Source organism: Pseudophryne corroboree, chromosome 6, assembly GCF_028390025.1.
Source record: "Pseudophryne corroboree isolate aPseCor3 chromosome 6, aPseCor3.hap2, whole genome shotgun sequence".
Lineage (NCBI taxonomy): Eukaryota > Metazoa > Chordata > Amphibia > Anura > Myobatrachidae > Pseudophryne > Pseudophryne corroboree.
In genome coordinates, this window is record NC_086449.1 from 317,265,557 (window position 1) to 317,292,967 (window position 27,411).

The window sequence follows — 27,411 nt, forward strand, 5'->3', positions numbered from 1 at the left end:
AAAAAGGCCACACAAACACATAATGCCTTTTATGAACAGACCAAAAAAAAAAAAAAAAAAAGCAATAAAATTCCCTCTAGTTTCTCAGCTAAAACAATAACCAGAAATCTAACCCAACAAGAAAAGCAGGACTGGCCCTTTAACGCGTTACTGGCTACACATCATAAAAGTGCTCTAGTGCACAAAGTGAGATTAAGATTCAAGAAACTTCAGTAGAAACATTTTCACTGAAGCAGAACAACCTAATAAGTTAAAGCAGTCAACCTGAAATTGATGAGCAGCCTTCAGTAATCAATAGCAGTTAATGAATCAAAGACTTATCCTGATAAACTAGTTTGGATTAAGTTTAATACACCTTGGGAAGCGTGATCTAATAAAGCAGTCATGGATGTATTTTTGCTGTCACTGTGTAATCTATCATCCAAATTAGTTAATACTTTGTAAACCTCACTGTTCAGCAGCGGCACATTTTCCATTGCAGGGAACCAGGGATATTGCTAATTCTGAGCACAGCTGGAGTCCTCTCACCATTCAGCAGAGCAGCACTTTTTGGAAATGACTGAATACCCAATCAGAGCTTTAACACCAAGAAATGCTGAGGCCACTCTAATGAGAAGAAATGAGCGCAAAGGGAATTACCAGCATCTAAAAAAAAATATATATTAAACTGTTTCAAAGCTGGAATCCTGTTATAGTTATTTGTTTACTTAAACTAATATGACAGAAACTTGTCTGTACTTATAAGATGACTGCGTGGTCCTCAGTCACATAGGACGCATAGGGGTCTAAAGTACCAACCAAACAGCTCCTGTCATTTTTTAAACACAGCCTGTTATATAGCAGTTAGGAGCTGATTGGCTGGTACTCTCTCTCAAAGGCTTAAGGGGGGTACACAAGGAGAGATCAGTGCTTAAATTAGAAGAAATCTGACTAGATTGCTTAGAAATTAAGAATGGATCTTTCCGTGTGTAGGATGCCGGCGACAGCGATGCACGGTAACGCACATCGCTATTGCCATCTCTAGATTTGGCATGCATACATGCCAAATCTAGTGAGATCGCTCATTTCATTGCTGTGTGAAATGAGTGGTCCCCCCCCAATCCTCTCTCAGCACACATCGCGTAGAGTGCTGAGCGGGGGGAGAGATGTGTGCTGAGCGGTCTGTGCTAGATCACTCAGAACACATCTACCCCGTGTGTACAGGGCTTTAGTACATAGACCCCATAGTCTCTCTAGTATTGGTACAGGTCACATGTCACAGCCTAAAGAACATAACATCTATTTTTGCATCCATATTTTCTATAGAAGAGAGCATTTTACTAGATTGTCAGCAGGCTTTTATTTCTCCTACAACTTCCATAAATAACCCCTTTTATTATTAATTTTACATTCAAAATAACCAGGCACATAACGGAGATTAAGCAATCAGGGGAATTAGGAATGAATGTTATAATGCTGGCCACATAATAGCTGTTCGACAGTAGCTTGGGGCAGTGTCAGGTTTGTTTAGACAGAACGGAGAACTGAGCAGATTTTGGTACAATAGTGCATTTCTGGTCCTCAATCCTCCATTCAAACAGTGCAGAAATTGGCCATATACAGTATGTAGTTTAGTTGTTCAGTCACTGTGAACACTACATGCATTTCTAAGATTAGAAGTGTTTCTCCGACCCCATTGTCTAATACCAAACAAGCCTAGCGCAATGCTCATTTTTCTGAATAACCACTATCCGCAGAGCTTATTCATGTACAAAGTCACACAGTGGAAAGCAAACGACCGGCAGAAAATGAATATCACCAGTAAACAAAAAGGCTTTTTAAAAAATACCTCATAACATGTATTACTCAATAGAAACACCCTTTTCTGTTGAATTCTACAATTTAGTTTACACAAGATATTCACTGATAATGTAAATTACATCAGGGACCATCAAGCAATTAGCAATGTAAATAATTTATTCAAGATATTAAACATTTTACCAGATGAAAGCTTTTAACCTTGCACTTCTTTCTAAGCCCTGTGAGATGTTAACATGGCATTTTAGAAAATCTATATTTTAGTCAAACATCTTTCAGTAAAAGAAACAAAAAATCTGTGAAAAACATTTTTACAGAGATCATAAAGATTTCAGTCTTTGTAACCAATTTGTACTTCACCCTTCCTGCTGACAAACTTCCAGACCCTTCACTATCCTTTTCCAGCTACTGGAGTTACTTATATTGAAATAAACAAGTTACATTATGACAGGAACCTGTGGTGCATGGACTTTGCCTTGATTATTGGTGACATAACATATGAGAAGCAGCAGACACCAACTGCTGGAAGCAGACAACACCTGCTGCAATTTACATATACACTCACTAATGTATTTCCTTACCCTCCATCATTTTCTGAGCTTCATAAGGTTCCATATAGCCATCGTTCTCAGTCACTACCTCTGCTGTAATCTGGCTGCTCGGACCCTGCTTAGCATCAAATGGATCTGCATAGTCTTCAACGATGATAACCTGGTTGGAAATAAAGGAAAACATGCTAAATAGCTCTGGAACCTGTACTTCATGATAGTGGGCAAATAATTGAGACTCCATAGAGGTGAACTGATCAGCGGAAAAAAAAAACACAAAAAAAAAAAAAAACATTTGATTAGAATTTTGCTGTTGCTGTAAATTCCACTCCCTACTGCTGTGAACCAAAGGAATTACAAATATGTGACAACATATCATGTTCATTTGAGTGCACGGGGAGTGTAACTTGGCCTAATATAGGCACCTGTAAGGTCAGGAAATAATAGCACAGTACCTGTATTTATAAACATGTATCACCAGCAATGGCTACAATTGTCATTATGTACATTCATTATTAAGTATTCCCTCCAGCTCTTCGATTGTAAGCTCATTTAGGGTGCTATTTATCAAAGCTTGGAGAGAGAGATAAATTGTTAGAGATAATGTACTAACCAATCAGTTCCAAATGTAGGCTGTGTTTAAAAAAATGACAGGCAGGGAGCTGACTTGTTGGTAGTTTATCTCTCACAGTTTTTTCCTCTTACCAGGCTTTGATAAATAGCCCCCCTAGACATGGCCCATCAATACATTCTATTTCATGTCATTCATAGTATATTAAAAGTTTGTCAGGATAGTCTTCACTTCAAAATGCTGGTACACGATACTAGGTAACAAACGACAATGATATTAATAAATAAACAGTGACAACAACAATGAAAGCACTGTGAGTTAATAGAGTTAATGCAGGAAAAAAATTGCTCTACTGTACGATTTCATGGAATGAATAGAACTCAAATGAGGACTGAGAAGAAACCATTTCCACTGACGGAACAGATATTTTTCAGCAGAGCCAGGTGGACATTTCCTTAGCAGTTAATATTCTACTCACAACATTCGCACTTTACACATGGCATGTCTTCAGTCCCTGTCCTATAAATCATCAATGTTATCTGTGAAAATGGCAGAAATCGGGGAAGTGTTATGTCCATTCCCTCTGCGGGACCGGATTATGGGGGAGATTGAATTACAGCACCATCAGCGGGATGAAATGGAGTCCAAGATCGCCAGACTTGCGGGATACCGGGATGCCTTGTAAGTGATTGACCCTTTAAGAAAAAAGGCTAATCAACCGACATCGCGCACCTCCGTCAATCTCGGATTCAATTACATCCCGCCGCTGTTCTCCACATACAAATAGGCCCATCATCATAACAGCATGAAGATGGCAACTGTATTTAGATTTTCCTCACAAAATTATGCAATTTTTGATATTGGCCACACCCACACAGCACTGGTCACAGCTCCTCCGCTTTATAGAGTAGGGTCATTCCACGTCAGTTCAACCAGGTGTGTCCACCACCCATCTCAGATTTTTATGAACATCTTTTTGTTAAGTGAGGATGTCAAAAAAAGTATTTCTGACAAATATCTTGACTGTCTGACAATTCATTTATTAAAGATTGATTTTTAAATTTATTAAATTATTTACTAATCGTGGCTTCTTTATCCAGTTTATTTGAAGTATCACGGGTGTTTATTAAGGAATCACCACAAAATTTGCACCCCTAAATTAACTCTTCCTCCTGAATCCAAAAATCCAAACCAAATCACTTTATCTACCTTACGTTTTGAGTAATGGCAAAAACGCACGTATTTCAAAAAGACAAAAAATGCTAGTTTCAATCAAACATTGATTGATCATTCATTAGATATTCCAAATTTGTTTAGGTGCTTAACAAGGGTATACATTATCACCACACAAAAAAATCAGCAAGGTACTCTGTTTCACAGTGGAGAAAAAAAAATCATGAAGTTGACTTTTGACTATATAGTCAAAATCAAAAGAAAATCTCTCACTGTGTGTACACACCCTAACACCTTGTAGGTCGTAAGGAACAAACCTTAGACAATCCAACTTGAATGTCTGGCAAACGATATTTGAAAGCAAGATAAAGCTCTTGCAATGTTCATCTTCTTCAAAAAACTGCTGTACCTGATGAATGATTTGTACAGAAAGGGCTTTCCCTCTATATTTTTCAGGTTCTGCCAGTATGCCATAAGTTTCTTTACGTTTTCTTGATTGTTTTACCATGTTTTCTGTGACATTAAATAAGTTAGGGACTCAAGTTAAGTTTGTTTTTAAATTTCATGATTTCTTGTGTTAATTATGTATGCGGTATAACAGTAATTGAATGTCAAATTCATGATTTTCTTCTCACTATGAAACAGAGTACCATGCTGTTTTTTTTTGTGTTGTAGTAATGTATACCTTTGTTAAGCACCTAAAAACAAATTGGGATATATAATGTTGATTGAACCTAGCGTTTTAAAGTCTTTTTTGAAAAATGTGTATTTTTACCGTAACTCAAAACGTAAAGCAGATAAAGTAATTTGGTTTGGATTTTTGGATTCAGGAGAAAGTTACCTTGGGGGTCCAAATTTCATTGTGATTCCTTAATAAACACCGTAATACTTCAACTAAACCGGATAAAGAAAAAGCTGCGATTAGTAAATAATTTAATACATTGAAAAATCCATATTTAATAAACAAATTGCACTACACTGTTGCATAATGTGTGGGCATAATTTGTGGCATAATGTCGAAGCATTACAGTGTGGTATAACGTGATAAAGAAGTGATGGGGACGGGGTCATCAACAGTATTGCACATTTTTTTCACAGCTACTATAGGAAGTTCTTCACTCAGAATGTGTGCAGGTTTCATCCTCAGTGCAATTAATATGGCTGTGTATGGTAGGTAAACATTGAGCTCCCTTTGAAAAGTAGAGTACTATTGGGAATGGCAACATTTACAATAATATGGAATAAAAGGAAAGGTGACAGAGAATGTATATGAGGAAAGAGTGAAAGAGAGAAATATTGCTCAAAATCAATAAACACAAATATATATATATATGGGTATGTGGAGCAGAGAATATGGCGCACAAAAAAGGTCATGGGGGATGCCAGTGGTTTCTCCTATCCAGGTTGTTAAAATGTTTAGTTACAACTTTGCTGGAGCATACATTAGGCAGTCTGGCCACCCACATTATAAACTCATGGCTTGCTCACCATTATCTAATGGACGAATCAGAGCTAGGTGCCATGCAGTGGTGGATTTCCCACTAGGCACGCAAGACATGTTCCTAGGGGTGGCACTTGTTGGGGGCAGCACACTAGGCTGATGAGGCCAGGTGATTCTTTTTTGCTTTTCATTACAACTTATTTTTTTATATTTTATTTTGCAACGGATGAGAGTAGAACAATGGGCAGCAAATTGTGGTTCGAAAGCTGGTAGTGAGGTGAAATTGGGACTGCTTTGGTGGTCTTGAGGCATCCGGACTGGTCCACAAAATCATTTAGGGGAAGTGACATGATCGGGTGGGGGCACTAATAATGTGCCTAAGGGTGGTGTGACCCCTAAATTCGCCCCTGTTAATGTATGTTTAATAATTTGTTTTAACATGTTATATGTAGCGCTCTATGCATGGCTGTAGAATTGCACATTTAAAATGCATGGATGAAGCACTTATGAAAAATGTAGAAGGTATTTTGGTTTTAAAATGCATTGACATTTGGACACATTTCATGGGACATTCTCACATAGGGAGTCAAATGCTATTGACCTCCTAATATGATAACAAGAACTTATGATCAGAATCAGTTCTATTGGCTGTATATTATATATATATATATATATATATATATATATATATATATATATATAATTTCCCTGGTTAACCACATCTCCATAAGACATAACAATAATGTTCGCAACATTCAGTCAGAGGTCAAAAAGTAAAAAAAAAAAAAAAAAAAAAACACCCCCACAGTCAAAATTAAAAATAATTCTAAAAATGTATTTAAAAAATCCCTAATTCTTATGCTAACTATTTAACAGTGAGATTGCTTGTGCGCTCTAGGCAATGTCCTGGATCTTGGCAGTATACTCTTGAAAGGTGATAATGAAAGACTTCTGTGTTTCTCTATGTAAAGTGTCAAGTAGATTTGGAATCAATGTTTTCTTGTACATTTGTTTCAGATATACTGTTGGGGGAGGGGGTGGTTGGGTTGTGCCTTTTGAAATGTAATCTGTATTTATTTATGTGTTGCAATATAGCTTGCTGGTTTGATTGATATATACAAATCCTAAAAAGGTATACGGGGGAGGATTTCACCAAACTATTGTTCGGACTATGGATTGCAAAACTGCTAAAAAGCAGTTGCTGCAATCAAATAGTTGCATCCCAGAAAGAAAGAAAAAAAATAAGATTTTAAACCTACCGGTTAATCTTTTTCTCCTAGTCCGTAGAGGATGCTGGAGACTCCGTAAGGACCATGGGGTATAGACGGGCTCCGCAGGAGATATGGGCACTATAAAGAACTTTAAAATAGGTGTGCACTGGCTCCTCCCTCTATGCCCCTCCTCCAGACCTCAGTTCGAGAAACTGTGCCCAGAGGAGATGGACAATACGAGGAAAATAAGATTTTACTTAACGGTAAATCTATTTCTCGTAGTCCGTAGTGGATGCTGGGGACTCCGTAAGGACCATAGGAATAGACGGGCTCCGCAGGAGACAGGGCACTTTAAGAAAGAATTTGGATACTGGTGTGCTCTGGCTCCTCCCTCTGTCCCTCCTCAAGACCTCAGTTAAAGAAACTGTGCCCGGAAGAGCTGACAGTACAAGGAAAGGATTTTGGAATCCAGGGCAAGACTCATACCAGCCACACCAATCACACCGTATAACTCGTGATAAACTTACCCAGTTAACAGTATGAACAATAGAGCATCAGATCAACCCTGATGCAACTATAACATAACCCTTATGTAAGCAATAACTATATACAAGCATTGCAGAAAAAGTCCGCACTTGGGACGGGCGCCCAGCATCCACTACGGACTACGAGAAATAGATTTACCGGTAAGTAAAATCTTATTTTCTCTAACGTCCTAGTGGATGCTGGGGACTCCGTAAGGACCATGGGGATTTAACCAAAGCTCCCAAACGGGCGGGAGAGTGCGGATGACTTTGCAGCACCGAATGAGCAAACACAAGGTCCTCCTCAGCCAGGGTATCAAACTTGTAGAACTTTGCAAAAGTGTTTGAACCCGACCAAGTAGCTGCTCGGCAAAGCTGTAATGCCGAGACCCCTCGGGCAGCCGCCCAAGAAGAGCCCACCTTCCTTGTGGAATGGGCTTTTACTAATTTTGGCAGCGGCAATCCCGCCGCAGAATGAGCCTGCTGAATCGTGTTACAGATCCAGCGAGCAATAGTTTGCTTTGAAGCAGGAGCACCCAGCTTGTTGGGTGCATACAGGATAAACAGTGACTCAGTTTTCCTGACTCTAGCCGTTCTGGCTACATAAACCTTCAAAGCCCTGACCACATCAAGTAACTCGGAATCCTCCAAGTCACGAGTAGCCACAGGCACCACAATAGGTTGGTTCATATAAAAAGATTACACCACTTTTGGCAGAAATTGCGGACGAGTCCGCAATTCCGCCCTGTCCATATGGAAAACCAGATAGGGGCTTTTATGTGACAAAGCCGCTAATTCTGATACACGCCTGGCTGAAGCCAAGGCAATAGCATGACCACCTTCCACGTGAGAAATTTTAACTCCACGGTTTTAAGTGGCTCAAACCAGTGTGACTTCAGGAAACACAACACCACGTTAAGATCCCAAGGTGCCACTGGAGGCACAAAAGGGGGCTGAATATGCAGCACTCCCTTTACAAACGTCTGAACTTCAGGAAGAGAAGCCAGTTCTTTTTGGATAGAAAATGGATAGGGCCGAAATCTGGACCTTAACTGAACCCAATTTTAGGCCCAAAGCCACTCCCGACTGTAGGAAGTGAAGGAAACGGCCCAGCTGGAATTCCTCCGTAGGGGCATTCCTGGCCTCACACCAAGCAACATATTTTCGCCATATACGGTGATAATGTTTAGCCGTCACGTCCTTCCTAGCCTTTATCAGCGTAGGAATAACTTCATCCGGAATGCCTTTCTCTAGTAGGATCCGGCGTTCAACCGCCATGCCGTCAAACGCAGCCGCGGTAAGTCTTGGAACAGACAGGGCCCCTGTTGCAACAAGTCCTGTCTTAGAGGCAGAGGCCATGGGTCCTCTGTGAGCATTTCTTGCAGCTCTGGATACCAAGTCCTTCTTGGCCAATCCGGAACAATGAGTATTGTTCTCACTCCTCTTCTTCTTATGATTCTCAGTACCTTGGGTATGAGAGGAAGAGGAGGAAATACATAGACCGACTGGAACACCCACGGTGTCACTAGAGCGTCTACAGCTATCGCCTGAGGGTCTCTTGACCGGGCGCAATACCTCTGTAGCTTTTTGTTGAGGCGGATGCCATCATGTCTACTTGTGGCAGTTCCCACCGATTTGCAATCTGCGTGAAGACTTCTTGATGAAGTCCCCACTCTCCCGGGTGGAGGTCGTGCCTGCTGAGGAAGTCTGCTTCCCAGTTGTCCACTCCCGGAATGAACACTGCTGACAGTGCACTTACGTGATTCTCCGCCCAGCGAAGAATTCTGGTGGCTTCCGCCATCGCCACCCTGCTCCTTGTGCCGCCTTGGCGGTTTACATGAGCCACTGCGGTGATGTTGCCTGACTGAATCAGCACCGGTCGGTCGCGAAGCAGGGTCTCCGCTTGATGTAGGGCGTTGTATATTGCCCTTAGTTCCAGGATGTTAATGTGAAGACAAGTCTCCTGACTTGACCACAGACATTGGAAATTTCTTCCCTGTGTGACTGCTCCCCACCCTCGGAGGCTTGCGTCCGTGGTCACCAGGACCCAGTCCTGAATGCCGAATCTGCGGCCCTTGAGAAGGTGAGCAATCTGCAGCCACCACAGGAGAGACACCCTGGCCCTGGGGGACAGGGTGATCAGCCGATGCATCTGTAGATGTGATCCGGACCACTTGTCCAACAGATCCCATTGGAAGGTCCTCGCATGGAACCTGCCGAAGGGAATGGCCTCGTATGATGCCACCATCTTTCCCAGGACTCGCGTGCAGTGATGCACCGACACCTGTTTTGGTTTTAATAGGTCTCTGACCAGTGTCATGAGCTCCTGAGCCTTCTCCATCGGGAGATAAACCCTCTTCTGGTCTGTGTCCAGAATCATGCCCAGGAAGGGCAAACGAGTCGTAGGAATCAACTGCGACTTCGGAATATTTAGAATCCAGCCGTGCTGTTGTAACACTTCCCGAGAGCGTGCTACGCTGATCAGCAACTGCTCTCTGGACCTCGCCTTTATGAGGAGATTGTCCAAGTATGGGATAATTGTGACCCCTTGCTTTCGCAGAAGCACCATCATTTCCACCATTATCTTGGTAAATATTCTCGGTGCCGTGGAGAGACCAAATGGCAATGTCTGGAATTGGTAATGACAATCCTGTACCACAAATCTGAGGTACGCCTGATGAGGTGGATAAATGGGGACATGAAGGTAAGCAACAATTTGTGAATTGCAGCTAACACTATTTCCCTCTCTAAGGGGGAAGCTGGCAGGGCCGATTTGAGGTAACGGTGAGGAGGCATTACTTCGAATTCCAGCTTGTATCCCTGAGACACAATCTCTATAGCCCAGGGATCCACTTGGGAGTGAACCCACTTGTGGCTGAAATTTCAGAGACGCGCCCCCACCGGGCCTAGCTCCGCCTGTGGAGCCCCAGCGTCATGCGGTGGATTTAGTGGAAGCCGGGGAGGACTTCTGTTCCTGGGAACTAGCTGTATTGTGCAGCTTCTTTCCTCTACCCCTGCCTCTGGCAAGAAAGGACGCACCTCGGACTTTCTTGCCTTTTTGTGATCGAAAGGACTGCATTTGGTAATACGGTGCTTTCTTAGGTTGTGAGGGAACATATGGCAAAAAATTTGACTTTCCAGCCGTAGCTGTGGAGACCAGGTCCGAGAGACCGTCCCCAAACAATTCCTCACTCTTGTAAGGTAAAACCTCCATGTGCCTTTTTGAGTCGGCATTGCCTGTCTATTGCCGAGTCCACATGACCCTTCTGGCAGAAATCGACATTGCATTTATTCTAGAGCCCAGTAGGCTAATGTCTCTGAGCATCTCTCATATATAGGACAGCGTCTTTTATATGCCCCAGGGTCAGTACTATAGTATCCTTGTCCAAGGTATCAAGTTCCTCAGATAAGGTATCTGTCCAAGCTGCTACAGCACTACACATCCAGGCCTTCAATATACCCTCCTGCTTTCTATCCGCAGCATCTTTTAGGGTGGCCGTATCCTGTGACGGTAGGGCTAATCTCTTGGATAAGCGTGTTTAAGCTTTGTCTACCCTCGGGGAGGATTCCCAGCGTAACCTGTCCGTTGGCGGGAAAGGATACGCCATGAGCATCCGTTTGGAAATCTGCAGTTTTCTATCAGGAGATTCCCAAGCCTTTTCACATAACTCATTTAACTCATGTGAAAGGGGAAAGGTCACCTCTTGCCTTTTGTCCCCATACATATAAACCCTCTTGTCAGGGACTGGGGTTTCCTCTGTGATGTGCAACACATCTTTCATTGCTATAATCATGTAACGGATGGCTTTAGCCATTTTAGGCTGTAACTTTGCATCATCGCCATCGACACTGGAGTCAGAATCTGTGTCGACATCTGTGTCAACAATTTGGGATAGTGGGCACTTCTGAGACCCTGACGGCCTCTGCGACATAGGATCAGGCATGGGCTGAGACCCCGGCTGTCCCAAGGCTTCAGCTTTATCCAACCTTTTATGCAAGGAAGTAACATTATCATTTAAAACCTTCCACATATCCAATCGGGTGTCGGCGGCGACCCCACATTCATTTGTTCCCGCTCTGTTTCCACATAGCCTTCCTCGTCAAACATGCTGACACAAGCGTACGACACACCACACACACAGGGGATGCTCTATTTGAAGACAGTTCCCCCACAAGGCCTTTTGGAGAGACAGAGAGAGAGTATGCCAGAACACACCCCAGCGCTATATGTCCCAGGAATCGCACAGTAACTTAGTGTTAACCCAGTAGCTGCTGTATATACTGTTTTTGCGCCAAATTTATGTGCCCCCCCTCTCTTTTTACCCTCTTCTACCGTGATTCTGCAGGGGAGAGCCTGGGGAGCTTCCTCTCAGCGGAGCTGTGGAGAGAAAATGGCGCTGGTGAGTGCTGAGGAAGAAGCCCCGCCCCCTCAGCGGCAGGCTTCTGTCCCGCGTTTGTGTAAAAAAATGGCGGGGGCCCTTGCATATATACAGTGCCCAACTGTATATATGCTACTTTTGCCAAGAGGTCTCTAATTGCTGCCCAGGGCGCCCCCCCCTGCGCCCTGCAGTGACCGGAGTATGTTGGTTTAGTGTGGGAGCAATGGCGCACAGCTGCAGTGCTGTGCGCTACCTCATATGAAGACTGGAGTCTTCTGCCGCCGATTTCGAAGTCTTCTTGCTTCTGACGCCGGCTTCTGTCTTCTGGCTCTGCGAGGGGGACGGCGGCGCGGCTCCGGGATCGGACGACCAAGGGTGCGATCCTGTGTACGATCCCTCTGGAGCTAATGGTGTCCAGTAGCCTAAGAAGCAGGACCTATCTTCAGTGAGTAGGGCTGCTTCTCTCCCCTCAGTCCCACGTAGCAGAGAGCCTGTTGCCAACTGAGGTCTGGAGGAGGGACATAGAGGGAGGAGCCAGAGCACACCAGTATCCAAATTCTTTCTTAAAGTTCCCTGTCTCCTGCGGAGCCCGTCTATTCCTATGGTCCCTACGGAGTCCCCAGCATCCACTAGGACGTTAGAGAAAGGATTTTGTTAATCTAAGGGCAAGATTCATACCAGCCCACACCATCCACACCGTATAACCTGGAATATACGCAACCAGTTAACAGTATGAACAAAAAACTATCAGCTAAAGACTGATCTCAACTGTAACATAACCCTTATGGAAGCAACAACTATATACAAGCCTTGCAGATTTTGTCCGCACTGGGACGGGCGCCCAGCATCCTCTACGGACAAGGAGAAAAAAATTTACCGGTAGGTTTAAAATCTTATTTTCTCTTACGTCCTAGAGGATGCTGGGGACTCTGTAAAGACCATGGGGTTTATACCAAAGCTCCAGACCGGGCGGGAGAGTGTGGACGACTCTGCAGCACCGACTGAGCAAACGCAAGGTCCTCCTCAGCCAGGGTATCAAACTTATAGAACTTTGCAAAAGTGTTTGAACCTGACCAGGTAGCTGCTCGGCAAAGCTGTAAAGCCGAGACGCCTCGGGCAGCCGCCCAAGAAGAGGCCACCTTCCTAGTGGAATGGGCCTTTACTGAATTTGTTAATGGCAAACCCGCCGTAGAATTAGCCTGCTGAATCGTGTTACAGATCCAGCGAGCAATAGTCTGCTTCGAATAAGGAGCGCCAACTTTGTTGGCTGCATACAGGACAAACAGTGCTTCTGTTTTCCTAACCCGAGCCGTACTGGCTACATAGATTTTTAAGGCCCTGACTACATCCAGGGACTTGGAATCCTCCAAGTCACCCGTAGCCACAGGCACCACAATAGGTTGGTTCATATGAAATGAAGAAACCACCTTAGGCAAAAATTGAGGACGAGTCCTCAACTCTGCTCTATCCACATGGAAGGTCAAATAGGGGCTCTTGTGAGACAAGGCCGCCAACTCGGACACCTGCCTTGCAGATGCCAAGGCCAACAACATGACCCCCTTCCAAGTGAGAAATTTCAATTCAACCGTTTGAAGAGGTTCAAACCAGTGAGACTTCAGGAACCGCAACACCACGTTAAGGTCCCAAGGTGCCACTGGGGGCACAAAAGGAGGCTGGATGTGCAGTACTCCCTTTACAAAAGTCTGGACTTCTGGGAGAGAAGCCAATTCCTTCTGAAAGAAAATAGACAGGGCCGAAATCTGTACCTTAATGGAGCCTAATTTTAGGCCCATATCCACTCCTTTCTGTAGAAAGTGAAAAAAACGGCCCAGATGGAAATCTTCCGTAGGAGCATTCTTGGCTTCACACCAAGAAACATATTTCCTCCAGATATGGTGATAATGTTTTGCCGTCACCTCCTTCCTAGCCTTTATCAGAGTAGGGATGACTTCCTCTGGAATACCTTTCCAGCTAGGATTCGGTGTTCAACCGCCATGCCGTCAAACGTAACCGCGGTAAGTCTTGGAACACGCAGGGCCCGTGTTGTAACAGGTCCTCCCTGAGAGGAAGAGGCCATGGATCTTCTGTGAGCATGTCCTGAAGATCTGAATACTAGGCCCTTCGAGGCCATCTGGAACAATGAGGATTGTTTTCACTATTTTTTGTCTTATGATTCTCACTATTTTTAAGATGAGAGGAAGGGGGGGGAACACATAGACCGACTGAAACACCCAAGGTGTCACCAGGGCGTCTACCGCTACTGCCTGAGGGTCCCCTGGCACAATACCTCTGAAGCTTCTTGTTGAGGCATGACGCCATCATGTCTATGTGAGGAATTCCCCAAAGACTTGTTATCTCTGTAAAAACGTCTTGATGAAGTCCCCACTCTCCTGGATGGAGATCGTGTCTGCTGAGGAAGTCCGCTTCCCAGTTGTCCACTCCCGGAATGAAGACCGCTGACAGAGCGCTTACGTGACTTTACGCCCAGCGAAAAATCCTGGTGGCTTCCGCCATTGCCACTCTGCTCCTTGTCCCGCCTTGGCGGTTCACATGAGCCACGGCTGTGACGTTGTCTGATTGAATCAGAACCGGTAGGTCACGAAGAAGATTCTCTGCTTGCCGTAGGCCGTTGTATATGGCCCTCAATTCCAGTACGTTGATGTGTAGACAAGCCTCCTGGCTTGACCATAGCCCCTGAAAATTTCTTCCTTGTGTGACTGCTCCCCATCCTCAGAGGCTCGCGTCCGTGGTCACCAGAACCCAGTCTTGAATGCCGAACCTGCGACCTTCTAGAAGGTGAACACTTTGCAGCCACCAGAGGAGAGACACCCTGGCCCGGGGGGACAGGCTTATCTTCTGATGTATTAGTAGATGGGACCCTGACCACTTGTCCAGGAGGTCCCACTGAAACATCCTTGCATGAAACCTGCCGAAGGGGATGGCCTCGTAGGCTGCCACCATTTTTCCCATAACTCGAGTGCATTGATGAACATACATTCTTTTTGGTTTTAGCAAGTCTCTGACCATGTTCTGGAGGTCCTGGGCTTTTTCCATCGGAAGAAAAACCCTCTTCTGTTCCGTGTCCAGAATCATGCCTAGGAATGATAGTCGAGTCGTTGGAATCAATTGTGACTTTGGCAGTTTGAGAATCCAACCGTGTTGTTGTAGCACTCCCAGGGAGAGCGACACGCTCTTCTGAAATTGATCTCTCGATCTTGCTTTTATCAGGAGATCGTCCAAGTATGGGATAATTGAGACTCCCTGCCTGCGCAGGAGCACCATCATCTCCGCCATCACCTTGGTGAAAATCCTCGGGGCCGTGGAAAGCCCAAACGGCAACGTCTGAAACTGGTAATGACAGTCCCGTACAGCGAATCTCAGGTACGCCTGATGAGGAGGATATATGGGGACATGAAGGTATGCATCCTTTATGTCGAATGACACAATAAAATCCCCCCTTCCAGACTGGAGATCACAGCCCGGAGCGATTCCATCTTGAATTTGAACTTTTTCAAGTACAGGTTTAGGGATTTTAGATTTAAAATGGGTCTGACCAAACCAGTCGGCTTCGGGACCACGAACAGGGTTGAATAGTACCCTTTACCCTGTTGGACTAGGGGAACCTTGACAATCACTTGCTGTTGACACAGCTTTTGAATTGCAGCTAACACTACTTCCCTCTTTGGGGAAGAAGCTGGCAAGGCCGACTTGAAAAATCGGCGAGGGGGCACCTCTTCGAATTCCAGTTTGTAGCATTGGTATACAATATCCATCGCCCAAGGATCCACGTCTGACAGAACCCAGACCTGGCTGAAGAGTCGAAGATGTGCCCCCACTGGTGCGGACTCCCTCAGTGGAGCCCCAGCGTCATGCAGTGGATTTAGTAGAAGCCGGGGAGGACTTCTGCTCCTGGGAACTAGCCGGAACAGGTGCTCTTTCTTCTACCCTTACCTCTGGCGAGGAAAGTTGAGCCCCGACCTCTTCTGGACTTATGCGACCGAAAGGACTGCATCTGATATTGTGGAGTTTTCTTTTGCTGTGGGGGAACAAAAGGCAAAAAGGTAGATTTACCCGCGGTAGCTGTGGCAACCAAGTCCGTGAGACCTTCCCCAAATAAAACTTCACCTTTGTATGGCAAAACCTCCATATGCTTCTTTGAGTCGGCATCACCCGTCCATTGGCGGGTCCACAGGGCTCGCCTAGCAGATATCGCCATGGCGTTGGCTCTCGAACCCAGCAGCCCGTCTCTTTGAGCATCCCTCATATATAAGACTGCGTCTTTAATGTGGCCTAAGGTCAATAAAATGGTATCCCTGTCTAGGGTATCAAGGTCAGCTGACAAGGTATCTGTCCAAGCTGCAACTGCACTACACACCCATGCTGATGCTATTGCGGGTCTGAGCAAAGCACCTGTATGCGCATAAATAGACTTTAAAGTAGTTTCCTGTCTGCGATCAGCAGGATCCTTGAGGGCTGCCGTGTCCGGAGACGATAGTGCCACCTTCGTGGACAGGCGTGTTAAAGCCTTGTCCACCCTGGGTGAGGATTCCCAACGTACCCTGTCCTGTGCAGGGAAAGGATACGCCATAAGAATCCTTTTGGGAATCTGCAGTTTTTTATCAGGAGTTTACCAAGCTTTTTCAAATAACTTGTTAAGCTCATGGGATGGGGGAAAGGTTACCTCAGGTTTCTTTTCCTTATACATGCGCACCCTCGTGTCAGGGACCGAGGGGGGTCATCTGTGATATGCAAAACATCTTTTATTGCAATAATCATATAATGAATACTTTTGGCCATCCTTGGGTGTAACCTCGCATCATCATAGTTGACACTGGAGTCAGAATCCGTGTCGGTATCATTGTCTGCTATTTGGGATAGGGGACGTTTTTGAGACCCAGAAGGGCCCTGTGACCCATTCGAAGCGGTGGATTGACTCCCAGCTTTTTCTCTGGACTCTGCTTTGTCCAATCTCTTATGTAATAAGGTCACATTTGCATTTAAAACATTCCACATGTCCATCCAATCATGAGTCGGCGTTGCCGACGGAGACACCACAATCATCTGCTCCACCTCCTCCTTAGCTGAGCCTTCCACATCAGACATGCCGACATACACGTACCGACACCCACACACACAGGGATATAGTTATAAGGAGACAGTTCCCCAATAAGGCCCTTTGGAGAGACAAAGAAAGAGTATGCCAGCACACACCCAGCGCCAACTGACACTGGAAAATAATCTCCCAGATAATAGCGCTTTTATCTTAATCACTGTGTTAATACACTCACTGCGCCTTACAAGTCCCCCGCCCCCCTCCTCTTTTCAGCCCTGTGTCACCGTGTTCAGCATGAGAGAAATCGGGGAGCCAGCTTCTCTGCAGATCTCTGTGGAGTAAATGGCGCTGGTTAGTGCTGAGGGACCAAGCTCCACCCCCTCCAGCGGCGGGCTTCGGTCCCGCTCAAAATATCACAAAACTGGCGGGGGATTTATAGAATTACTGACTCTGCAGTGTCTAACCTTATAATGCCAGAATTAGAGGTGATTATTGCTGCCCAGGGCGCCCCCCCTGCGCCCTGCAGCCATCAGTGCCCACTAGTGTGTGTAGTGTGTGGCAGCAATGGCGCGCAGCGTTACCGCTGCACGCTTACCTCAGTGAAGATCTGAAATCTTCTGCCGCCTGTGAAGTCTTCTTTTCTTCTTATACTCACCCGGCTTCTATCTTCCGGCTCTGCGAAGAGGACGGCGGCGCGGCTCTGAGATGAACAGCGAGGAGAGAACTGCGTTCAGACTCCCTCTGGAGCGAATGGTGTCCAGTAGCCTAAGAAGCAGAGCCTATCACTTAAGTAGGTCTGCTTCTCTCTCCTCAGTCCCACGATGCAGGGAGCCTGTAGCCAGCAGTGCTCCCTGAAAATAAAAAACCTAAAAAAATTCTTTATCAGAGAATCTCAGGAGAGCTCCCCTGTAATGCACCCAGTCTCCTCTGGGCACAGGATCTAACTGAGGTCTGGAGGAGGGGCATAGAGGGAGGAGCCAGTGCACACCCATTCTAAAGTTCTTTATAGTGCCCATGTCTCCTGCAGAGCCCGTCTATACCCCATGGTCCTTTCGGAGTCCCCAGCATCCTCTAGGACGTAAGAGAAACACCCATTGCAGGAATTGCGATCGCATTGCAATGCAATTGCATAATCATATGCAAAAGCAATAACAAAGAGTTCCTTCCATCTGCGCCAGGCAAAGTCATCCGCAATTCTGCAAATGCAACAGGCTGTAAGTGATCATTGGGGACGCCAGAGCACCACCCAAAAACGCCTTGGCACGCCTGCGTTTTGACAAACACACCCACAAAATGCCATGTTTCCTCCTCTAAATGCTGGCTTCCTGTCATGTGTTTCACAGAATGAATTGCAAATTGCTGTTGCGCACGTGCAATGCAATGCTGCGCATGCACAGTCGTTCGATAAATTGGCCGTATTTAGTTTTCTGAATTTTGCGATCTGTGCTGAAGAAGGTCCTATATAAAGAGGGCTGTGAGCCCTGAGTTAGAGCACATAACTGAGGATCTATGGTTCAACATGTGTTAGCCGTGGGCTTCTTGCGGGAGGGAGATGCGGTAAAGATACCAGCTGTTGCGATCCCAACAGTCGGAATCCCGATGCCAGAATCTCGACACCTGTCAGAATGCAGATGCCGGAATCCCAACAGTAGCAGGTGGTTTTGGTTCTGACCGGGGGGATTTGGGGGGAGAGGTTAGGTTTAGGTGCCAACCGGTAAAGTTAGGGTTAGGCTGCGGGAGGGGGGGGGGGGGGTTATGGTTAAGTACCGTCAGGGGGAGGTTATGGTTAGGCACTGAGGGGTAGGGGTACAGGATAGACTGTAGGGGTAGTTGTGTTTAAGCTTTACCCGGGGGAGGTTAGGGTTAGGCTGCGGGTAGGGAGGGTTCGAGTGTAGTGGGTAGGGGTGAAGGGCTAGCATACTTACCTAACCCCTGCCGGGATTTTAAACATTGGGAGGCCAGCATCTGTATTGTGACTACCAGCATCCCGTCCGCACGTGACACACACACCAAACTCACGGGAGGAAATGGGCTTCTAGCTGAATTGCTATGGTTGTTAAAGCTCTACACTATAAGCCAGCATTAAGCACTGTGGCCAACTGAATCTACCCCCATACCTCATCTAGTGCACAGATAAACTACTACTCAGAACAGCTATAACATTGAGGAATAAAATAGTGTATCATAAAAAGCTAGGCATATACACTTAAGTAGTCAACACTAGGACATTAGGAAAGTATACATGCATTTATTTGTTAATTATAGTAGTCAGGATGGATAGAGTGGTGACTGGAAAATATCAGTAGCAAAATGACACGTCTGGCTTATCATTTTTTTCCTGTGTCACACGGAGATAGATACCCAGCACCTCAGAGAACGCAGGTTAAATGAAAAACAAAACTAACACAATGAGCTACAGTATATATCACGCCAACACATTCCCTAACAATCTAACTGGCTCTATTGCAGTTTGTTATTTAGTCAAATTCCTTTATGCATCTGTGAGCAATGATAGCACAGTCCTTAATTGATCACAGGCCTGGCATATAGAACAGAATGATGGGAAGGCGGCACAAGCCACTGTCATTCTTCAATGAACTCAGAGCAGCAGAAAAATAATATTAAGAGGATTCAACACTTAGCATTCACAGGACCTGTAATTAACTTTAAATGTCAAGTTGTTCCACCGAAATCATCTTTCAAGGACTCAAATGATAAAAACATAACCGAATCGGAGAATGAGATATGGAGAAAGGTTTGTTAGAAAACGTAATCCTATACAAAATTGTATTCCAATGTAAATTTGTTTAATATATTTAAGTCAATGACTGCACATGCTCATAAGCATAATATTGCAATATTTATTTATTTTTGGCAGAACAGTTTGTGACATAATTAAAACACAATATTGATGTTTAGAAACATCAAAGCACTTTAATATGTTAATGTTTCCTTTGTAGAACAGCATTTTTATCCTCAGGTTGGTGACCAGTCATATTTGTAGTCTAACAATGTTTGAAAATTGTGTTAGAAGTCTGATCCGATTGTTTGGGCACACACAACTCCATATCTATCCAATCAAATTGTCCGTGACTCGATCAATTAGCGCCGAGCAATAAAACATTAATACATGTAAAATACCGCTAACATGACACTAGCAAAGAACAAAGTAACCACATAACCACGGTGTGGGATGTGGTGTTCCTATTGAATTCAAGGTATTACTTCACATTTTGTTTGAGTCTTTTATCTATGGGTGTTCTTTCTATGTTGTTTCATTATACAAGGATATTTGCACCATTGTTAGTTATATTTTCTTAAATTTTAGTCTAAACAAGGCTGCAAAAGAAGATTTTTTTTCACAGTGCTTAAAAAAGTTGACTTTTATATATTCACACACAAAAACAAATTAAGTTAGGGTACCATTTTTTTTAAGCTGGTAACTGCAAACTCCACTGGGACAGGAGATCATGTGAAAGACAAAATATTCTTTGTGCAGCACTGCAAAATTAGCAGTGCATTTTAATAGTAGACCCCATAATTCAAGCCCTGCAACCTGAAGTGGAGAACAGTGGATGGTGGCATGGGTTTGATTGGTACAAGGACTGTGGTGCTTGGATTCCATAGCACTATACATTGAAGGAACAGAGTGTTTTCTTTTTACCTCTTTTAATTATTGATTTTCGTCCAACATGAGAGAGGGGTACTGCTAAGCGAAGAAAAAAAGTGCTCATCGTGGTCGTAGTGGACAAAACAGTTGGCTCTGTGGCATTCTCCCTTTGATAGGGCGACTCTAATACTACTTAGGGAGGGACTGCTCCCTAAGTGATACTGCTAGGGGTAATTGCGATACTGCTAGGGGTAATATGTTTTTAAATACACTAAAAGATAACTACTTACAACTAATTGAGGAACCAACTAGGTACAATGCAATCTTAGACCTGGTATTAACAATGGGGAATTGATATCAAATATTATAGTAGGGAATCCCATGGGATAAAGCGACAACAATATGGTCACATTCAATATTAGTTTTCAGAAGTAGTCCTACATTGGCTCAACTAGGACTCTAAACTTTAGCAAAGCAAACTTTAACATGATGAGGGAAGATTTAAGGGACATTGAATGGGGAATTTTGTTTCAAGGAAAAAATACTACAGAGAAATGGGAGATATTAAAATCACTGCTCGTTAGTAAAAAGCGCAAATGTATTCCCAAGGGCAGCAAACAAAGGACTAAAAATTCCAAACCAATCTGGCTTAACAAAAAGATTAGGGAACTAATGGGCAAAAAAAGGCGAGCATTCCAAAAATACAAATCAGAAGGGAATGTGGAGTCATTCCAGCACTATAAGGACTGTAACAAAATAAGCAAAAAAAGAAATAAGAGCGGCTAAAGTAGAATCTGAAAAGCTAGTAGCAAAGGAAAGCAAATCAAACCTAAAAAAAAATGTTTAAAATATATCAACAGCAAAAAATTAAAGGAGGAGAGTATAGGCCTTTTAAAGGACAAGCTGGGAGTCTTAATCAAAAATGAAAATGACATTGCGGCCAAATTAAATGAGTTTTTCTCATCGGCATTTACAAGAGAGGACCATATGCAGGTATTAATGCACAATCTCAACAAAGAAAATGTCTCAATGCTAAGTGCTTATTTAAGAGAGGAGGTAGTCTGTGACAGACTAAAAAAAAAAATAAGATTCAGTAACCTGGTCCCAATGGAATTCACCGAAGGGTTCTCATGGAGCGTCACTCTGAACTAGCAAGACTGCTATTTTTCATTTTCAATTACTCACTTAAATCAGGCATGGTTACCAAAGACTGGCGTATAGCGGAAGTAGTGCCGATATTAAAAAAGGGAAGTAAAGATGAACCAGCTAATTACAGATCAGTTAGTCTTACATCTATAGTGGAGAAAGTACTAGAAGGTATTCTAAGGGATAGTATAGAGAAGTTCATTGAAGCTAATAAGGTTATTAATAAGAACCAACGTGGATTTGTGAAGGATAGATCATGTCAAACAAGGCTTTTATGAAACGGTTAGTGCGAACCTTGATCAGGGTAAGGCAGTGCATGTAATTTTTTTAGACTTTGTTAAAGCTTTTGACACAGTACAACACATGAGACTTATCTATAAGTTACAAGAACTAGGGCTAGGGAGCACAAAATGCACTTGAGTTAGAAATTGGTTAGATAATAGGGAGCAGCAAGTTGTGGTAAATGGAACTTCTTCAAATTGGACTGAAGAACTAAGTGGTGTGCCACAAGGGTCTGTACTTGGATGACTATTGTTCAACATTTCATTAACAAACTAGCAGTAGATCTAGAGAGCATGGTGTCAATTTTTGTACATGATACCAAATTGTGTAAGGTTATAAATACAGGAGGGAGATGCTGTGTCTCGTCAGAACAACTTAATTAAACTGGAAGCATGTGCAGCAAAATGGAGAATGAGCTTCAATACAGTCTACTACTGTAAGATAATGCATTTTTGGTAGCAAGAACAAAAACAACACCTACATACTAAATGGGGTAAAATTAGGGGATTCTGTAATGGAAAAAGACTTAGGTGTTCACATAGAAAGCAAACTAAGCAGCAGTACCCAAAAGTAGGATTGTAGTGAGGCCACATCTTGAATTTTGGGCACCATACTACTAAAAGGATATCCTGGAACTAGAAAAGGTTCAGAGGCGGGCAACCAAACTAATTAAGGTGATGGAGACGCTGGAATACGAGGAAAGGCTTGCAAGGCTAGGCATGTTTACACTGGAAAAGAGGAGACTAAGAGGGGACATGATCAACATTTACAAATATATAAGGTGACAATACACAGAGCTTGTGGGGGATCTGTTTTTGGTAAGATCAACACAGAGGGCATGTGGACACAGATAAGGTTAGAGGAGAGGAGATTTCACAAACAGAGACGTAAAGGTTTCTTCACAGTAAGGACAATACGTGTTTGGAATTCCCTGCCTGAGCGAGTAGTAATGGCGGACTCGGTCAACACTTATAAGAATGGGCTAGATAAGTACCTAATGGATAAGGATATACAGGGTTATGGTGCGTAGTCATGGACCTTAGGTATTTAAAAAAAAAAAAGAGGAATAAACACAATGGCCGACATTAGCAACAGACAAAATTAGTCCTAAAAATAATACAGCGTAGGAGACCTCAAATATGTTGAACTTGATGGACAAATTGTCTTTTTTCAACCTCAGAAACTATGTTACTATGTTACATAGTCACCTTCCCCATATCCGAGACCCGTACTATGCAAAGTAAGGGGATATAGGTTTTGCATCACTTTCCCCACTGTTACAGTTTATGGGTTCATGGGCTGTAGTTGATTGAAGGCAAACCACAAGGTGACTTACTGCATTCCGAAGGAAAAATATAAAACAAAATAAACTTGCAGAACGTGAAAATGATGGACCTATAGGTTTTACTATCAATCATATTCTAGGTCTCTATGTATAATAGTCACGGTCATCTTGTACAGCACTAAGTTGATTATTAATTTGAGTTATAGTTACTGCAATCGCATTTACACCATACTTTCTTACTCGAGTACTGCCCTCCAGGTTTGGCCAGGTTTTTCATTAGGCACTGGCCCATCGTGATAATATGCTGTAAATCGAGGGTCCAGTGACAAAACTATTTAATTTTCATATAATCATGTCACATAGGCCCCACTCCCGCTCCATGGAAGAGTGATTCCTGGAAATATCCTTCCCATTCTGTTCACTTCACTAGGTAGTGAATGGGATGCAGGAGGGCTGCCTACTCTTCCTGGGGTCCAGAGGACTGCCTGCAAATCTGGGAGTCTCCCAGATGATCCGGGAGAGTAGGCAAGTACAAGCTACACTTGACCAAAGAGGCAAAACTGGGATTTGACTGAGCATTTGCATTTATAAATTCAGCGAGAGCTTGTTCTTGCACCTAGTGTACGGCAAGTGCAATTACTCAATGATAATTTATAGCAAACCAGATGCGTATGCAACAGACAAGTCTGCATCTTGAAATACATACAGCTCTGCATAAAGACAAACATACACTGTTTTCTGAACACGTTTCTTCTGAGAAGTGTATGCCAATTTACATAATCACCAAGTACTTTTTACTACAATTACAATTTAAGGATTGAGGAGAGGAATTCCAAGGAAAGCGTGGGGACTGTAATGATCAAATTTTTCAATGTGCTGCAATATATTATAGGCATGGTACTAAATTCTTATCTGTGAAAAAAATCCCAAGCTTTCCAGATAATAGATCCTATCCTGTATATTTACAGTATATAAAGATCACAAACTGGCTTCAGCGTTTAATCGTAGGCGTACAAAGAGAAGGAAAGAATTTGTTCTCAAGATGCTGCTGCACATTCAGACAGAAACAAAGAACATTCATTTGTGAAAGATAAGAAGAAAAAAAAACCTGTCACTTCTCTGGCAGACAGAACGGCATTCACAGAATCAAAATTGGCAGCACCAAAATGACATTTTAATAAAGGGCTATGATTCGGTTGAAGTCTATTAAACCTTTAAATGTTAAAAAAAAAAAAAAAAGTCTGCAAGCCTTCCTAAACGTCAGCTAGTTGACATGTTTGCCCTGGGGATAGGAGTAAAATAAAGACGACTGATTTAATTGTGCTTCCATTTCCATCTTAAAGAATGAGCCTGAATTTTGAATGCCTCTATATAGAAAGATGCTTAAACGATATGTGGCTAACTAGAAATTAACGAATGACAGCAAAATGCTGCGTACATTGAGTTCCAGAGTTGAACAGGGCATGAAATTTAAGCTACAGTATACAGTCTCCAATTTCTACTTTTGCTTCACCATTCTGTGGTATGTCATTCCCTACTGCTCTCTGTGGTATGGTTGAAGAAGGAGAAGAAATAGTACTGGCATTAATGCAAGAATAATACATTCTTATGCTGAAAATCAAACATTTGATACTGTTTGGGGTACTAAAATCAGTATTACTAATGAGAATTGCTCAGCCCAGTTGTAATAAATTAATTGTGTTTCACAAAATGGGCAGTCATAAGTTGCTGCTGGACAACCTGTGTTTTAGACTGAGTGTAAAGCATACTACAATACAGATCAAGTACAGCATAGGTTGTTTAGGTGTACCATAAAACCATAGATAGCCGTCACCACAGAATACCATAAAACTACTATACTATATAAAATATTTTTTTTGGAACACCGTGTACCATAAAATATAGCATGGTAAGCTTTCCATATATTCCAGAAAATATGTGGAAAGCTTGGGATTTTTTTCACAGATAAAAATGTAGTACTGTGCCTATAATATATTGCAGCACATTGAACATTTGACCATTACAGTAACCACGCTTTCCTGTGAATTCCTCTCCTCAATCCTTAAATTGTAACTGTACTAAAAAGTACTCAGTGATTATGTAAATTAGCATACACTTCTCAGAAGAAACGTGTTCAAAAAGCCGTGTATCTTCGTCTATATGCAGAGCTGTATGTATTTCAAGATGCACACCAGAAGCCATAACATGAGATGTTGTTGTTAAAACGGACATCTCTAGTTTTGGGAAACCCAGTCAACAACATTTCTGAGTTGCAAGAATGGTTGCTTTTGCTGCTTGGGATGCACCACATGTGGCTATCTCCAGACAGGGGACACAGTGGTGCATGCCCATTCAGGCAAAAGATTTAAGATTAATTGGCCTCTCACTTGCTCCCCCAGATTTGTGGTGTATGTGTTGTTTCGCCCATGCGGATTACAATATGCCACTTTAAAGAAAGAATGGCGCATCACAGGACAGCCATTAGATCAGCAATTTCCACTGGGCATAGTGAACAGCCGGTGGCTCGTCATTTTGCAGACAGGGGAACTGGGGTGGCCACAATCCGGTACAAAGTTAAAGATCATGTACCCCTCACACTTAAGAGAGGTAATATACACAAAAGACTTTTACAATTGGAGGCCCAATGGATTTTTTGATTAGACACCCTCACCCCTAAAGGTTTGAATGAATCCATGGGACTGAGCTTTTACTTGTGATGTGGTCCTTACATTTTGCTATTTGATCCTTGCTGTGAATTTGTTTAGTATTTTAAGCTCCCATGTATGCTTATGGCTGCTAATTAGAGCCCGTGCACAGACGCCTATGTACAGTAGGACTTAGTACAATTAAGTATTGTGTATTTCTGCCATTTTCAAATATAGTGTTCTGTCAAAGCATTTACAAATACTGGGTAAGTTTACGCTGTCTGTCCTCACTTAAGCAACTTTAGACTGGATACAATATTGCTGCACAGCTCTCCTATGTATTATGTAACATTTTTCATTATCATCACTATGTATATTTTTTTAATGTTTCCTTGTATGAAACTGGAACATCACTTGGTGTTAGTCACGTTATATCATATTGTACTCATTGCGGCTATAGATGCAGTCTATAACACATTTGCTATTGTAAATGTCACACAGCATCTTACACTGTGGGTAACCTTGTCTACAAAGGTTACCTAGACAACCGAGTGTCATCTCTGTTTCCCAGGCAACGGCCCAATGCCACCAGGGGGGGGGGGGGGACCATGTCAATTCCTGTTCCGGAACAAGCCATGACCGGTAGGGCGGCGGCCCGGCCCTGGGCGAGCAGGCGGGAGCTGCCACAGATCGGATTGGTGGGGGTAATGTTTAAATTCATTGTCTGTTGCTTTGTTTATTATCCTGATGAAGGGGGCAACCCCGAAATGTTGAATAAAAACATCAGTGCTATCACTTCAGCCTGTCCGGTCCCAGAATTGACGTCAGACACCCACCCTGCAAACGCTTGGACACGCCTGCGTTTCTCCAAACACTCCCAGAAAATGGTCAGTTGACTCCCACAAATGCCCTCTTCCTGTCAATCTCCTTGCGATCGGCTGTGTGAATGGATTCTGCGTTAAATCCATTGCACAACAATGATCCGCTTTATACCCATTCGACGCGCCTGCGCATTGCAGTGCATACGTAGTAGTGACCCGATCGGTGCTGTGAAAAACGGTAGCGTGCAATCAGGTCAGAATGACCGCCACAGGACGCTGCAGTAAAAGGATTGTTTTCCACCTATCTACAACGCAGAGACTTGCTTCATACCCTCCAGCTGGACCTTTTTGGCAGGTACAGTACCTTTTTTTTATGGTCTGTAGCAATTTTTGTCTCTCCAAACTTCCATTGAAAGTGGCCACACCCCCGTTTCGAATGTGTAGCAATTTTTATGTGTAAATTGTTGGAGGGTATGTTGCTACAGATGCAGTGGGCCTATTTTGGGGTATGGGCCTGGAGCTGCAGCTCCATCAGCCCCATTGTTAATCCTGCTCTGGGAACACACAGCAGCCAAAGGGCAGAGCGTCCCATTGGATGTAACCTGTGTGGGAGAGCGTTTCGCACCAGCATCAGCTGTGGACTGGGTGTGATAGACCTGCTGCTAACTCAATGAGAGTTCCTAGTCATGCCCAGCATTATACACAGAGTCACATATTTGGGCTATTATATAGGAGATATATAAAAGGTGAGGGAGTATCTAGAGTTCAAATTATTCAACAAACGCAGTGGTTGTCTTTTTTACTGACATTTATATTTACTATCTGTATACTCATTACATGATGAACTATGTAAAAATTGCATTTGTTCAAATGAATGTTATAAAATAATCTTTTTTTATTAATTGGCCTTGGGCCTCTTGTTTGG

General features: G+C 43.4%; 1 protein-coding gene across 6 annotated transcripts in view; it reads right to left on the bottom strand.

Moving 5' to 3' along the window:
* SHF (Src homology 2 domain containing F) overlaps positions 1-27,411 on the bottom strand; it is a 475,778-nt gene that overhangs the window by 329,865 nt on the left and 118,502 nt on the right. For all 6 annotated transcript variants that reach the window (XM_063926269.1, XM_063926268.1, XM_063926267.1 and 3 more), the window contains exon 2: positions 2,379-2,508. In XM_063926269.1, the coding sequence (XP_063782339.1) occupies positions 2,379-2,508 (130 nt within the window). The remainder of the gene's footprint in view (positions 1-2,378; positions 2,509-27,411) is intronic.